Consider the following 14,331-nt stretch of genomic DNA (forward strand, 5'->3'; position numbering starts at 1 on the left):
TGCTAGGGCCCCTTATTTGAGCATGAGAGACTGTCTGGAGATTTTTAGCTGTGCTTCACAGCTGAGTTCCTACCTCTCAGAACCATGGGCGCTCTCTCCCTATTTTATAGCCTAGTTGGTCAGTCTTTGGGTTGCTAGAGAGTTTTCTTTGCTCTCCAATCCCACTTTATGCTTTCTGTACCCTAGAAGATCTCTTTCAGCATTGTACCTCCTCCCCTGGCCTTTTGAAGGGAGCTGCCGCATCTGGTATAAGGGTTTGGCATGCTTCCAAAATGTTTCCTTTGACTCTCTTGCCCTGATCTCAGACGTTAGTAGTTGATAGCTCAGATTGCCTCAAGGAGGTTTGCTGAGCTCTCTTCTGCTTCTAGCTATTGGTGACTGACCCTGAGCCCTCTCTGAGGACTATGTGAAGGAGTTACTGAGTGGACTCTTAACTCCTTCTTTGCAGGAATTTCTTAAGATACTAATTTACCATGCCAGCCTTCATGTGGCTGTTAAAATTCTGGGTAGTTTCTTTTACAAGCCCTATCTGTGCTGGATTCTTCCTCCTCCTGCTATCACATGAGGGATGAAGCAGCCATAGATCTCTTCTCTCCTACTGAGAACTCATCATTTTCTGGAATTCGTTCATTTAGTTCTTTGTTTCCTTAACTCTTTGATTTTTTTTTAAACTTCGGTTTTGTAGTTTATATGGCTTGTTTAGTTTGTTACGTTGTGAGAAAAACTGTCTCTCTCAACTATCTATGAACAAACTGGAAGTAGAATCCAAAAGTGTGTTCTTTTGTATTTGTTTTTCAGATTAATATATTTTGGTGGCTATGGGTGTAGGAGACACAATGAACTCCAAGACTGTTTTGATGTTCATGATGCATCTTGGGTAAGAGTAATCACTGTTCACATTTTCCTCTAATTTGATATCGCTTTAAAGTCTTTAGAAATAATGAGCCCAGTCTTTCTCATTTAAATTTGCCATAATTGGCACTATGAATAAAAATGTGTTTTCTCTCTTTTGGATTTGGGTTCAGTTGCAGGAGGTTCTCTCACCTAATGGTATCAGCTGTCATGGCTGCTGGCAGAGTCATTTCTTTTCTGATGTCATGAATCACTTAGAGCTCTTTCTGTTAGGCAAGTAGTGGCTGTAGCACAACTTGGAGAACCTTTGTTCATAGGTGACCACAGTGGCTGTTGCTGACATACACCTCCTTTCAGGTACGTCCACCAGAACTATTCATAGCTCAGACTGGCTTCTGTATGAGAGTAAGTCGGTAGTGATACTACTTTTTCTTCTTATTCTTACTGGTTAGAGAATAAACTATTATTAATGAAAGAAGTTATGACTTATAAAATGAAATCTTTTAAAAAATAACTTTAAAAACTATTGATCCCACCACCAGGGTATACAGTAACTCTTCAGTTTTACCTTCTATTAGCATATGATATTTTACCTTGTTAATGTACATGCATATGTACATTTTATATGTATATGGGTATTTAAAATTTTTCTGTGTGTTTACATGGTTTTTGAGTTTTTAAACTGAAATATCTTTAAGGTTTTGCTACTTACAGTATTATTGATAATTTTAGATATGTAACTTCACATTATTTATGTCAAATTAATTTTACTCATCAGTGAACTCTCTAATTTTTTTTTCTCCCCTAATACAGTTAGGCTAGTGATCATGTCCTGAAGTTTCTGGTGTACAAGTATATTTTTTCATTTATGTTCTAAACTAAGTGAATTGTTTAGTTTATTTGACTTGTTTGACAAGTCCTGACAAAAATGAATGATGTATTCCTGACATAACATAAAACTGGCCCAGAGGTAAGCTAGAGCAGTGATAGAGGATTTCAACAATGTGGAAGATGCTAAATACAGTATAACTGCTAAAATCTTTGCCTCGCCAACAATTTTGTCTTCTTGGAAGACAAAGAAGAGAGTGAGCATAAGTTTGATGTATAAGTGCAAGCTGCTTAGTTAAGCAGAAATGATTGAAACTTTTTGGAAAAAAGGAACTATTGTTCCCTAAAGTTTCTAATAGGAAAGATTAGGAATTCTGAGTATATACTGTAGGAAAAGAGATTTCCAGATGTAAATATCATTCTGTCCTCTGTAATTTTAAAAGAGACAGTCTTTTGAGAGAATTGAAAGATTGTCAACAAGTAAAATTATGACTCATGCAAGCAATACTATGAGAAGACAAGTTGCCAGGTGATGCTTCTAGGGCCTGGGGACCACACTTGGTGAGCCACTTGTGTGTGCGTTAGCTGTATGGCTATGGTCACGCTTAACTATTTCTATAAAAGTGTCTATTACTTCACCAGCAAATATGCAGTGAAACTGTTACACTAATATAAAGATTATAAAAGCTTTTAAAATATTTAAACTTTTTTTTTGTTTTAGGAAGAGCAGATATTCTGGGGATGGCATAATGATGTTCATGTATTTGATACAAAGACACAGAATTGGCTTCAACCAGAAATTAAAGTAAGTATTATAAAAAGGTAACTTTATATTTGTATATTCATTGTTACTTTTAAAATCTATTGTTTTACTAGGTTATTGGAATTTAGTAATTGAGTTTGTAATCACATACAAAGGGGTTCTCTTGAGTACTGTCACTAGTACTTTTTTTTTTTAAATCACATACTTTTCTCCAGGTTAATTAAAGTTTTCTAGAAAAATCTTTTAAAGAGGTGTCATCATCATTCTTTACCAACAAGTGTAATGCCCTGATTTAATGCAGGCTCTTTTAAAAAGTCCTTTTATAACAAAGTCCATGGTTTTAAAAAGCCCGTGTTTCATAAACCCTTGAAATCTTAATACTGTTTCATGTGCTAGTGAGCGAACACAAATTCAAATTAGTTTAAGCAATAATGAATTCTCACAGAGCTGGAAAGGATATTTTGAAGTGGCTCATGCAGTGGAAGAGCTACAGGGACCAGGGTGTAAGGAACTAGAGCAAGTTATCCAACACCATCCATATTTGCATCTCTCTTGGTCGACTTCTCTCTTCTGGTCTTTGTGTGCTAGCTTCATCCTGCCCGCTCCAGACTGGCCAGCTCATTGAGGAGGGACTATGGCCCTGGCTACACAAGCAGTTCTTTCTGCTGGTGCTGTATTCTCTCAATATCTGTATCTTCGTCCGAGAAAGGGACTCTGGCTCTACTTGGGCCTGTTCCCACTCTTTACATCAGTCCCTGTTGCCAAGGGAATGGTTGGCCAGCCCGAGTTTCAGGCCTGTTCCTAGGGAAGCAAGGTGTTGTGACTGGTCAGCTCACCAGAACTGTGCGGAATAGAATGCTGAACAGGCAAAACCAAAATTGTCCACCAATATGCATCTACGCCCAGAATTCCTTACAGTTCAGCTTCTGCTGATGGAAGTAATGGGAGGTCCTATGCAAAATAGTTAAGTGTTACAAGGTTTGACCGCTGGCACCCTCTTTTTCCAAGCAGTGACTTTCAGGTTTCCAGTACTCTTCTGTTCTCTTCTAATTTTAGAACTGATCAACTATCAGTCAAATATATTTGTTGACTGAATGCTCCTAAAGTCAGCATGTGAATTTTTAGACGTGTGGGAAATCATGAAATGATAGCATTTTATCTCTGCTGAAATAATTTCATATCAGCAAGCAGGTGGAGAGAAATATTGTTGAGATGGGGTCTACTGAAACTCATCCTAGATCTCTGTCGGGCCTCTTAACCCTCTGCTTCCTTAGAGAGGAAGCAAGAGTCTGGAGCTCCTGCAGGCAAATCTTCAGAATGTGCTTCCTGAGACAAGTGAGGTAGCTTATTATTAGTTCTCCGAACTTCAAGTCTTACTGTGACTCCTTCTTCCTCTCCTTGCCTTAATCCGCTTCCCTCCCCTCCTTCTGCTCCAACACTCTAACATGCACATGGCATTTTTGCAGTTAGTGTTTAACAATATTTTCACATTTCTTCAAGTAAGTTCTTACATTGTTTATATCACATCAGAAAGTTTTTCTGATGTGGTTGTAGCTAGAATCTGTTCTCTTAATTTTTTTAGAGACATTTTTAAGTTAACTCACTGTTCCTAACTATCTGCATCAAAAGGCAAGGTAACATGGTTGAGTGTAACAGTTATTGGTCTTGAGGTTGAGGAGACTGGATTGGTGTTCTAATTGTGTCATAAAAGAGCAGTGTACTTTTAGATAAAAGATACAGTGTGTCATCCGTAAAATGGGAAGTCGAAAATGTTTTCCTTCATGAGATTTTTTTTTAACCCCATTGAGTCAGTATAGTAGTCATAGGGGTCTTTGAGTTATTTTCACTATTTCAAACAACCTAAGAAGCGTTGTGCATTATTTACCCAGTTAGCCACACCAGCTAATGCAAATGTCATTATTTTGTTTTTGTTTGGACTGGTATGAACTCAGTTTATTCAGATACTTGGTTGACCATTAAATGTATTTCATAAACAAAAAGGAGAAAGTCAATATTTATTTCATAATGAACATGTATATAGTAGAAGATTTTTTCTAAAAAATTTCAGATCAGGGATGGGATAATAAAACTTGTTTTGCTGGGAGGGTTGGAAACTGCAACACAGATGGTTCTCTCTCATTTATTTAAGTGTTGTATGGCTAATATCTGAATTAGTTTTTTACCATGTTGACTTCATAGTTATTCAAATAAACCTGAAAAGTCTGGGAAGTTATGGTATTAGATGTGGAGTTTAAATTTCTTATGCCCACATTCAGTAGCCAGTGAACTGAAAATCTCGGGTACTTTCAGAACTTCGGTTGAAATACATACACAAAAGCACCCTTCATGACCACAGGAAAATTATGCACAGAATTCTTCCTTCAAGTCTTATCCATTCACCTACCATTTATACTTTCTGTTTTCCCACCAATCCAAAACTTCTCTGAAGAAAAGATCTGCTATATATATTCAAAGTAAAGTAAAAAGAAGTATCATCAGTTAATGTGAAGAGTTTTAGTAAGAGATTAAACTCTATTTGGCTTAAGCCAAGAGTGCGTGAAGTTCCTATTTGAAGCACCAAGAGTTTTGGGGGGCAGATTTAATTTTTAAAAAAATCTCTGAGATCATGACACTGTGTGCTGCTCACTCATAATATTAACCCTGTGTGTGTGCATGTGTGCGTTTGTGTATGTGAGAGACAGAAAGAGAAGAGAGAGGGAAAAGAAAGGGTAGGGTGGGGGAGAGAGAGAAGGAGACTGTTTTTAAATTTAATTTTTAAATCCTTATATTTTAAGTTAAAATTTATGTGAAATCTTTTTTGCTAAATAGCGTCAGGCATTTAAGAAAAATACTTTAAAAGGTGAAGATCAGGGTGAGTAAATTAATTCTTGAAGAGGAGTATCTGTCTATGATTATTACTATTTAGAACAAACTTTGGCATTAGAGTTTTCCATTCAGTTACATCAGTAACGGTAACTAAGCAGTCAAGTATTTCTCATTCTGAGCATAGGAATGTGACTTCGTTATAGATGCTTCAAGAGCCTTTGCACTGTTTTCTGATCTCTGCTTGCAGGGTGGAGTTCCACCTCAGCCACGAGCCGCGCACACGTGTGCAGTTCTGGGAAACAAGGGCTATATCTTTGGCGGACGTGTTTTGGTTAGTGTTTTTTTATGGAAATGGTCTTTTCTGTGTGATACTTCCTATAAAAATTGATTTTGTGGAATAGCTGAACATTCAAATCATCTAGAGATTAAAGTGCCATTTAATAATAACTTTTTAAAATCTTCTGTTCCTCAAACAGACCATACATGAGTAACCATAGATGATTATAACCCGTATTTTAATGGGGAGAATCCTTCACTTCAGTGAATTATCAGAAAAGTTTAATTTCTTATTATCTAAACCTTATTAGTTTAAACTCATTTCTTCTTTTCCCCCTTGACACGGTAATTTGGTAGCTCTATGCTAATTTTATTAATGCTTAGCATTGTTTTCCAATATATAAACTTCTGACTTGAAGTAAAATAGAGTTAATCTATTTTTAATCTGAATTTATTTTAAAACCAAAATTTTGGCCCATGAAAGATGTAAAACAGTGACCAATTTAATACACGTTTTTGTTTTTAGCAAACTAGGATGAATGATTTGCACTATCTAAACTTAGATACCTGGACCTGGTCTGGAAGGTAAGTTCTAAATTTAAGTATATTTTAATCTACAGGCATTTCTTTCTTTTTTAAAAAAAAAAATGGGGGGGAGGTAATTAGGTTTATTTACTTTTTTATTTGTCTTTGGAGGAGGTACTTGGGATTGAACTCAGGAGCTTGTGCATGCTGAGCATGCGCTCTACCACTTGAGCTGTATCACCCCCCATAGGCATTTCTCTGTGTGTGTATGTGTGTTTGTATGTCTGCACTCACACATGTGCACATGCATGCTGTAATCCAAATTTGGGTCTCTAGAACTGAACTAGTATTTTTTCCCCTTCAGATTGAATGTTTAAGCAAGGAATATGCAGATTTAAATATAGAGTTTGTTCTTTAACTATATAAAATTATGAGAGTACTAATAGTTAAAAATTGATTATGTGAAAGTACTGGTTTTATACTGCATGCTCCTGAGGACAGGTCAGTAGAAGAAATGAAGGAAAAGTTTAATGGGGTTGTCACAGGTGAACAGGTAATCAATCTAGTGGGTAAAAGTCAGATTTTATTGCTCATAGTATATATGTAGCAATAGAGTAAGTATATGTAGCTATCAGTTCAGCTGTTCGTGTAATGAAATGGAATCAGAGCTGTATATTATTTCCAAAGTATGAGTATTATTTAAAAATAAACCATGGTGAGTTGGGGGGGATATTTCTCAGTGGTAGAACACGTGCTTGGCATGCACGAGGTCCTGGGTTCAATCCCCCGTGCCCGTGTTAAGGGGAAAAAATTGTTAAAAAAAAAAAAAAGATAAACTCTTCAAAATAAATAAACAAACCATGAAAGTGCTAGAAATAAATATAACACATTATCTTTAAAATTTTGGCGTGGACTATGGTCTCACCGCTTAAAGGGCTAAATCTTCTCACTAAACTCACAATAAAATAATGCATATATTAAAAAAATAATAATAATAAATAAAATTTTGGCATGGAGAAAGCTTTTCTAAGAATGGTATAAACCCAAAATTCATGAATGGAAAATACTCATTGAGAAGACCACTTAAGAATTAAATAGTTCTGTATAGAAAATTCTACCACAAAAGTTAAAAAGCAAATAGAAAAATGCAAACAAAAAACAAACTAGAAGTAATATTTACAGTATTTCTAATAGAAAGGGCTAATATACACAATAACTCAGAAAATCAATAAGAAAAAGACAAATAATCCAGTAAGACAGTGAAGAAAGAACATGAGTGAACAACTCATAGAAGAATTATAAATATGCAGAAATTATTTTTAAAAGATGTTCAATCTCATAAATTGTTAAAAGAATAAAAATAAAAATAATAGTTTTCACTTATCAGATAAAAATAATTACAAATGCCAGTATGTGCTGGGTTGTAAGAACACAACGAGTGGGAGTATAAATTGGTACAATTTTGGGGGAAAGTAATCTGGCAATATGCTTAAATATAAAATGGAATTTCTACTTTGATCCAGAATCTCTCTGAAGACAAAAATTGGGCAAGTGTTTGTATGTGTGAGCATGTATGTATGTGTGTCTGCATATACAACAAAGATGTTTATTGCAACATTGTTTATAAAAGCAAACTCGTGACATCAGTCCTCATATCCATAAAGGGGAGTTGTTTAAATCATGATACATTTGCCCAATGGGCTGCAGTGCTTCCATTACCAAAGGAAAACTATGCCTCGTAGAAATATTCTACAGCACATTAATTGAATGAAAAAAGAACAGAACAGAATATATGGTCCCATTTATTTATTTTTAATAAATATCTTTATGTGTGCATTAAAGTTGGGAAAGATACATAATGAATTATTATTTCTTATTGCTGGAGGACAGGGTATAGAGGAATTCTCCTTTCCAAAAAATATTTTTGTGGCTGTTGAATGTTTTGTAGCCACAATGGTTCTTTTTTTTTTTTTTTTTTTTTTTTTTGGATCTTTTTGTTGGGGGAGGTAATTAGGTCTACCTATTTACTTTTGATGAAGTTACTGGGGATTGAACCCAGGACCCTGTGCATGCTAAGCACGCACTCTACCACTGAGCTATACTCTCCTCCCACTACAGTGGTTCTTATAGTCAACAAAAACAGTAAAAATATTTCCAGTTTGGAAAAAACATATTACATTTTCTACAAAGGGCCCATGTTATTCTGGAGCATTCCAGAAAGCTAGAGAATGGTGTCCTCTCACCTACTAAATTAGTTAAATTTGTGTGCTTAAGTTTTTATTTTAAGAATATGACAGTATACTATCTGATTGAAATCTTTAGAGGTTTATCCAGGATGGCTTGCATGCTTTTTTTTTTTAACTTGATTTTTTTTTTTCATTAGTTTGCATACTTACTTTTTAAACAGTTTTTTAAATAGATTTATTTATTTTATTTATTTATTGAAGGGGAGGTAATTAGGTTTCTTTATTTATTTACTTTTTTTTTAATTTACTTTTTTTTTTAAATTGGAGGTCCTGGGGATTGAAGCCAGGACCTCAGGCATTACTAAGCATACGCTTTACTGCTGAGCTATATACCCTCCCCCTATACTTTTATTTTGAAGTTAAAATAGCTAGCATTCTTAGGTGAAGATAATGCTGCAGGAAATTCTACAATAAATAGACCAAAGTAAAAACAACAGCAACAAAATCCCATAATATCCTTAAAGAAGTCAACTGAAAACACAAAATTAAACATGAAACAACAGTAAAAAAAAAAATTATAGACATGAAAATAATTACATTGAAAAACTGAGGAAGTTTTATTGATTAACCAACACAAATGATGCTCAGTACCCATTGTGAATCAATGGGGAATTGACTTTTTAATCTCTAGTCTGTGTTCTGTTGCCAGATGGGATAGACATTAAATGGAAAGAAATTATGTAAATTCATCCATGAATTTAAGAGCGTTTTAAAAATATTCATTAGGTGGGATTAGTAAAATCAAAAATTTTTTAATGTATGCAGGGCAGTTTTTCTTTTGAGATGATCAAAAAATCTTTTATTTGACTAGCGCAGTAATTAGATTTTTATATTTTTTCCCTTGCCACAGGATTCCTATTAATGGAGAAAATCCCAAACACCGGTCATGGCATACTTTAACAGCAATAGCCGATGATACGCTTTTCCTATTTGGTGGACTAAGTGCTGACAATACTCCATTAAGTAAGTCAATCAAAGTATAGCCTATGATTGACATCTTACTCTTTTTACTGAATTACATTTGATACTTAACATGTCTTTCTTTTTCTGATTTTCTGGTTTGCCTTTATCCCCAACTATGTGCTTGCATCAGTTAGAATTAGAAGCAGATAAACAAGGTCCTACTGTATAGCACAGGGAACTATGTTCAATATCTTGTGATAACCTATTAATGAAAAAGAACCCAAAAAAGAATATGTCTGTGTGTATGTATGACCAAATCACTATGCCGTACACTAGAAACTAACACAACATTGTAAATCAACTATGCTTCAATTGAAAAAAAGAAGAAAAAAGAAAAGAAAAGAAGTAGAAGGCCTCTTTGCTTTTGTACCCTTGCCTCTCTAAGTCCTCCTGTTCCCTAGGTACAGGGAAAGGAGGAGTGGCTGAAGCTAGATGAATTAAAGCCCCTTTCAACTCTAGTGTTCTGTGATTGTGTCCTCCTAATTTTTGATCCAGTTGTTTACACTGTAGGCTGGAATGGGGATTAGAAAAGCAGCCTTTTCCTAAAAGGCTCTGGAAATACAAGGTGGGAAGGTCAGCTGCTTCTCTTTTTGTTCCAGAACTAGAAAGGGAAGTGCTTAGATAGAGCTTTTTAACTCCTGTCACTGCTAACCCCCTTGGGTTTCTTAATGTAGTTTTTCTTTCAGCAGTAAAATTGTGTTGTCAGGATAGACAAATGACCAAGAATATCCATTTATTTTGACACATTAAATGTCTTTTAATTTAACTCAGAAATTTTCTACAGCTAGAGATATTTTCCTTAAGAAACCTTATATACTCTTAAAATGATTTATATAACTTTATATAGGATCTAAAAACAACTATTTGTTTTTCAATAAAAATTTATTGAGCATCACCGGTGGGTCTAGCAGTCTGCTAGCCAAGAAACAAACTCCAGAGGCTGGTGGAGGAACAGCAGTCTGGTAGGAGGTGTTGGTTATTGTAGATTATTATGCTTCTCCAATTTGTGAGGGTTTTAATTCAAAGAGATTTGGAATCTAATTTAAAAACTAACATCTATACACCTTAAACTTATACAGTATTGTGCATCAATTGTATCTCAATAAAACTGGAAGGAAAAAACTAACATTTGTCTATTTCACTAGGGATTGTTAATATCATATCTTCATGAGCTCTACTGTTTCAAATTCCTATTTGCTGTTTCTTCGTCATTGAACCATGGAGAATTAAATGTCCTAACTCTTAGTCCAGTCAGGTCCTCCTTCAGAGATTCAACCTAAGATATGGTCATATGGGTATTAGATGATACCAACAAATTACTTTTAGTTTTGTTGGCTGTGACAATGACATTGTGGTTATGTGACAGTGGCATAGTGGTTATATGACAAAGGCATTGTGGTATGTGATAATGTCATTGCGGTTATGTACAAAAAAATGTGCAAATGCACCACTGAAGTATGTATGGGGAAAATGAAAAGACAACTAGGAATTGCTTTAGAATAATTCAGGAAGAAGAGTAACAAAAAGAGATGAATGGAACACATGGAAAAAATCGTAATAGTTGTTGAATCTGGGATATGTGAAGGCTCCTTGCCATGTTCACTCTACTTTTGTATATGTTTGAGAATTTTTAAGATAAAATATGCACACACACAAAAGATAGTCATATAAATGTAGCATGATAAATTTAGGGAAAAAAATGAAAATTTTATCCCAAAGACCTAACCTTAATTTCTGAACTGTCATAATATCACAGGTGATGGTTGGATTCATAATGTCATAACAAACTGTTGGAAACAGCTTACACATTTACCTAAAACAAAACCCAGGTAAGTCTAGAAGTTGACAAATAGTAAAACAGTTAAGATTTTAAAGTATTAAAATATAGCACAGAATATATAGTGTTTGTCATTAAAACCAGAAACCATCAGGAAGGATATCTTTCAAATAAGCTTGATGTTATCCAAATAATTTAATTAACATTTAAATTGTATTTGTTTAGAAATGATTTATTCAGTTTCTATCCATATTTACATATTTGAAGGTATTATTTAGGTAAATGTATGATCTGCATGATAAATATAAAAAGGCTAAGATAGTGAAAGTATCATATAACATTAATATTTAGGATTTATCATTAAGGATGGGGTTGGCTTTAGTAATAGTTATTTGATTTTGGAAGCGGTTTAGAACAATTTAATGAGGAAATTGCTTTCATGTTGATCAAGTAGAGGACATAATTATTTTTCTTTATTGACTGTATGATGTATTCATTAATGTAAATGTCTTAAAAAAGAAAACATTTTAGTTATTTGTGGCATATTATAGAGTAAAAAATTGTATAAAAGTATACTATTATCAGACTGCAAAGAAGACCACATTTGTACTGTAATTCCTTTTTTTCTAATTTGATTGAATAGTATAATAAACATATTCATAGGAAATTCAAATTCAGCACATTATAATAATTAAAGTTAGTAATTTTATTTTTTCATGCCATGTATTTCAGAATTTTTTACTATAGATTATTTATATTAATGTGAAGTCAACTTAATGATATACATTTTGGACATTTAATAAATGATGCATAACTTACTTGAGAAAAAGGCCTGAAAATATTTATATATATAATCATGTACATCTATATTAAATGCACAATATATTTAGAGTTTATCATAATTATGTATGTGATTCTTATACTTTCATTTGTAAAAATTCAGTGGAATGTATTATTTTAGCAATTCTGGGCCTTTTGAAATATGTTTTAATTTAAAGAGTTTTATATTAAAATACAGGAGCTAAGTGTTCTATTCCTTGCTCGGCTACCACTTAGCTTTTTGGCTTTGGGAGAGTCACTTAACAAAGTTGAGCATCAGTTTCTCCATCTGTGAAATGAGGGAGCTGGACTAGATGAGCTCTTAGTTCTCTCCCAGTTGTTTGATTGCATGAAAGCATTAATTATAGACCAAAGTTGTAGTAAGAATATGTTTACTTTCTAATGTCTCATATTTTATATTTCAATCCTTAATAAGTAATTAGAGCAATATAACTTATGAATAATATGCTAGTTAGAACTGAGCTATGTAAGAGATTTCTTTGAATTCAGCTGATGTGTCATGTAAATAATATGCTTTATTAGAATGTTTAGGTAATAAGTTTAGAGCAGCTGTGAGAGGACATAAACTGTCAGTCTGTAGAAAAAACATCAGGTTGCAAGCTAGATGTCACCAAAATCAAGGCAGGAAAGGCTTTCCAGTGTTCCTCGGTGATGAAGTCCAGGCCAGAGTTTCCCTAAGGCAGATAAGACAGAGGCAGAGCTATCTTCAGGTATGAGGTGAGAAGGAGAACAGGTGGGATACAGTTTAGTGTAAGGAGAACATATATATGTATATATATATATACTAATGTTTTTTATGAAAGTAAGAATTTACTTAACACCGAAATGTAGTTTGTGCGAACTGTTTCAAGTTATAATTTGAAATGTAAGCTGCCCAATTCTCCTCTTGTGATTCTCCAGAAAGGTTTCTCCACTTTGGTACTGTTGACATTTTGGACCAAATTATTCTTTGTTGTTAGGAGGGTCTTATGCCTTCAGGATGTTTAGAAGTATCTTTGGCCTTTACCCAGTAGTACCAGTGCTCCTGAGCCCACTCCCCTGCCACATGCACCTGAAATTGTGACAGTCAGAAATATCTCCAGGTATTGTCAAATGTCCCCTTGGGAGCAAAATCGTCCCTGGTTGAGAACCACTGACCTAGAGTGTAGCACTCTCTTCTCCAGCTCGGATGAAAAGCCATCTATATAGCCATATCTGATTGGCTATGTAGGTGGCTGTCAGCAAGGTCCCTTTTTTGTGTGTCTGTAAAAGATGTCCAATAAAGTGTTGATGTATGGAGTCTTAGGCTCTGTTGGATCCCATGAGTATTGCCAAGGTTACACATGGCTTTCTCTCCAGGAAATTACGCTATTCCTTCCCATATACGAGGGGCTTTTGTTATATTCTATCTCCTTTGCTCAGTCCCTCCTCCAGTCGCCATCCCCAACCCCACAACATAATCTGGGTGTTGATGAAAATCTGTATCAATTTATGTTCTGGCATACAAGTTGGAGAATTGGGCACAGTGTTTCCCAAACAAAATTTCTAATGACTCACTTCTATCTTGGATCCCAAGTGCATTTATCATTGAATGTGTCATGATTGTTTGAAGAAACTATTTTAACAAATTGTGCATAATCCCACTGTTTGCACTTGTGGAAATTAAATAAAAAAGATTAATGTACTAAAAATGAGTCATGTGGTAATAAAAGAAGTGATAATATGTATTTGGGGAATCTGTTGAAATTTGATCTATTAAGAAAAGTAATCACATACTCTCAGAGTCAAAGCAATGACTTTGTAAATCTTTTAATTTATTTTCAAAAATTCAGAAATTTCTGTGGACTTTTTTCTGAGAGTTAGAGCCCCCGAAAATGTTGAACTTTATAAAACCATAACATTATTTTTGGTAAATAATGTGAAATTGGAGACGGATATGTCCTATCAGACCATTTCCAAAACAATGTTAGGTGCTCTATTTCTTTATGAAATAATTTGTTTGTTTATTTAATTACTGAATAAATGATGTTGGTATTTTGTGTTTGCTTTTGTTAATCAAGTTTTTGAACACATGTGGGTTGCAGAACACCATATTAAATAACACTTTAGGGAGAACGTAAAATTAGATTACCCAAATTCCAGTGGTGTGCAGGAAAAACAAAACCCAAAAAAGCCCCACTTGCTGATTTCGACCACGGCCATAATATCATTGAACATGGAGTTGGAAGGAGACAGGCACGTCAACTTTAACCAGCTGGTGGCCCCTTTCCAGCACACCACTGTGGCAATTTCTGACCTCAGGGACCTTCTAGTCTTTGTAGGGGCTTAGAAGACAAATTGCATCAAACCATTATAGTGGAATATGGAGCAGTTTGTCTTCAAATGTAAGTTAGGAGATTATAAAATGAGCACATAAATGTGGAAAGGTGCTAAACAGAGAGGGTATCAGAGCCAAT

At 34.5% G+C, this 14,331-nt stretch overlaps 1 protein-coding gene across 2 annotated transcripts in view; it reads left to right on the plus strand.

Moving 5' to 3' along the window:
• The window catches only part of KLHDC1 (kelch domain containing 1), a 41,732-nt gene that overhangs the window by 18,295 nt on the left and 9,106 nt on the right, over window positions 1–14,331 (plus strand). The window contains exons 5-11 of one of the 2 annotated variants that reach the window (XM_031453671.2): window positions 799–877; window positions 1,210–1,257; window positions 2,402–2,485; window positions 5,517–5,600; window positions 6,072–6,130; window positions 9,167–9,279; window positions 11,036–11,108. In XM_031453671.2, coding sequence (XP_031309531.1) covers window positions 799–877; window positions 1,210–1,257; window positions 2,402–2,485; window positions 5,517–5,600; window positions 6,072–6,130; window positions 9,167–9,279; window positions 11,036–11,108 — 540 coding nt within the window. The remainder of the gene's footprint in view (window positions 1–798; window positions 878–1,209; window positions 1,258–2,401; window positions 2,486–5,516; window positions 5,601–6,071; window positions 6,131–9,166; window positions 9,280–11,035; window positions 11,109–14,331) is intronic. The other variant, XM_031453672.2, reaches the window with a different exon arrangement.

Source organism: Camelus dromedarius, chromosome 5 (genome assembly GCF_036321535.1).
Source record: "Camelus dromedarius isolate mCamDro1 chromosome 5, mCamDro1.pat, whole genome shotgun sequence".
In the NCBI taxonomy this organism is placed as follows: domain Eukaryota; kingdom Metazoa; phylum Chordata; class Mammalia; order Artiodactyla; family Camelidae; genus Camelus; species Camelus dromedarius.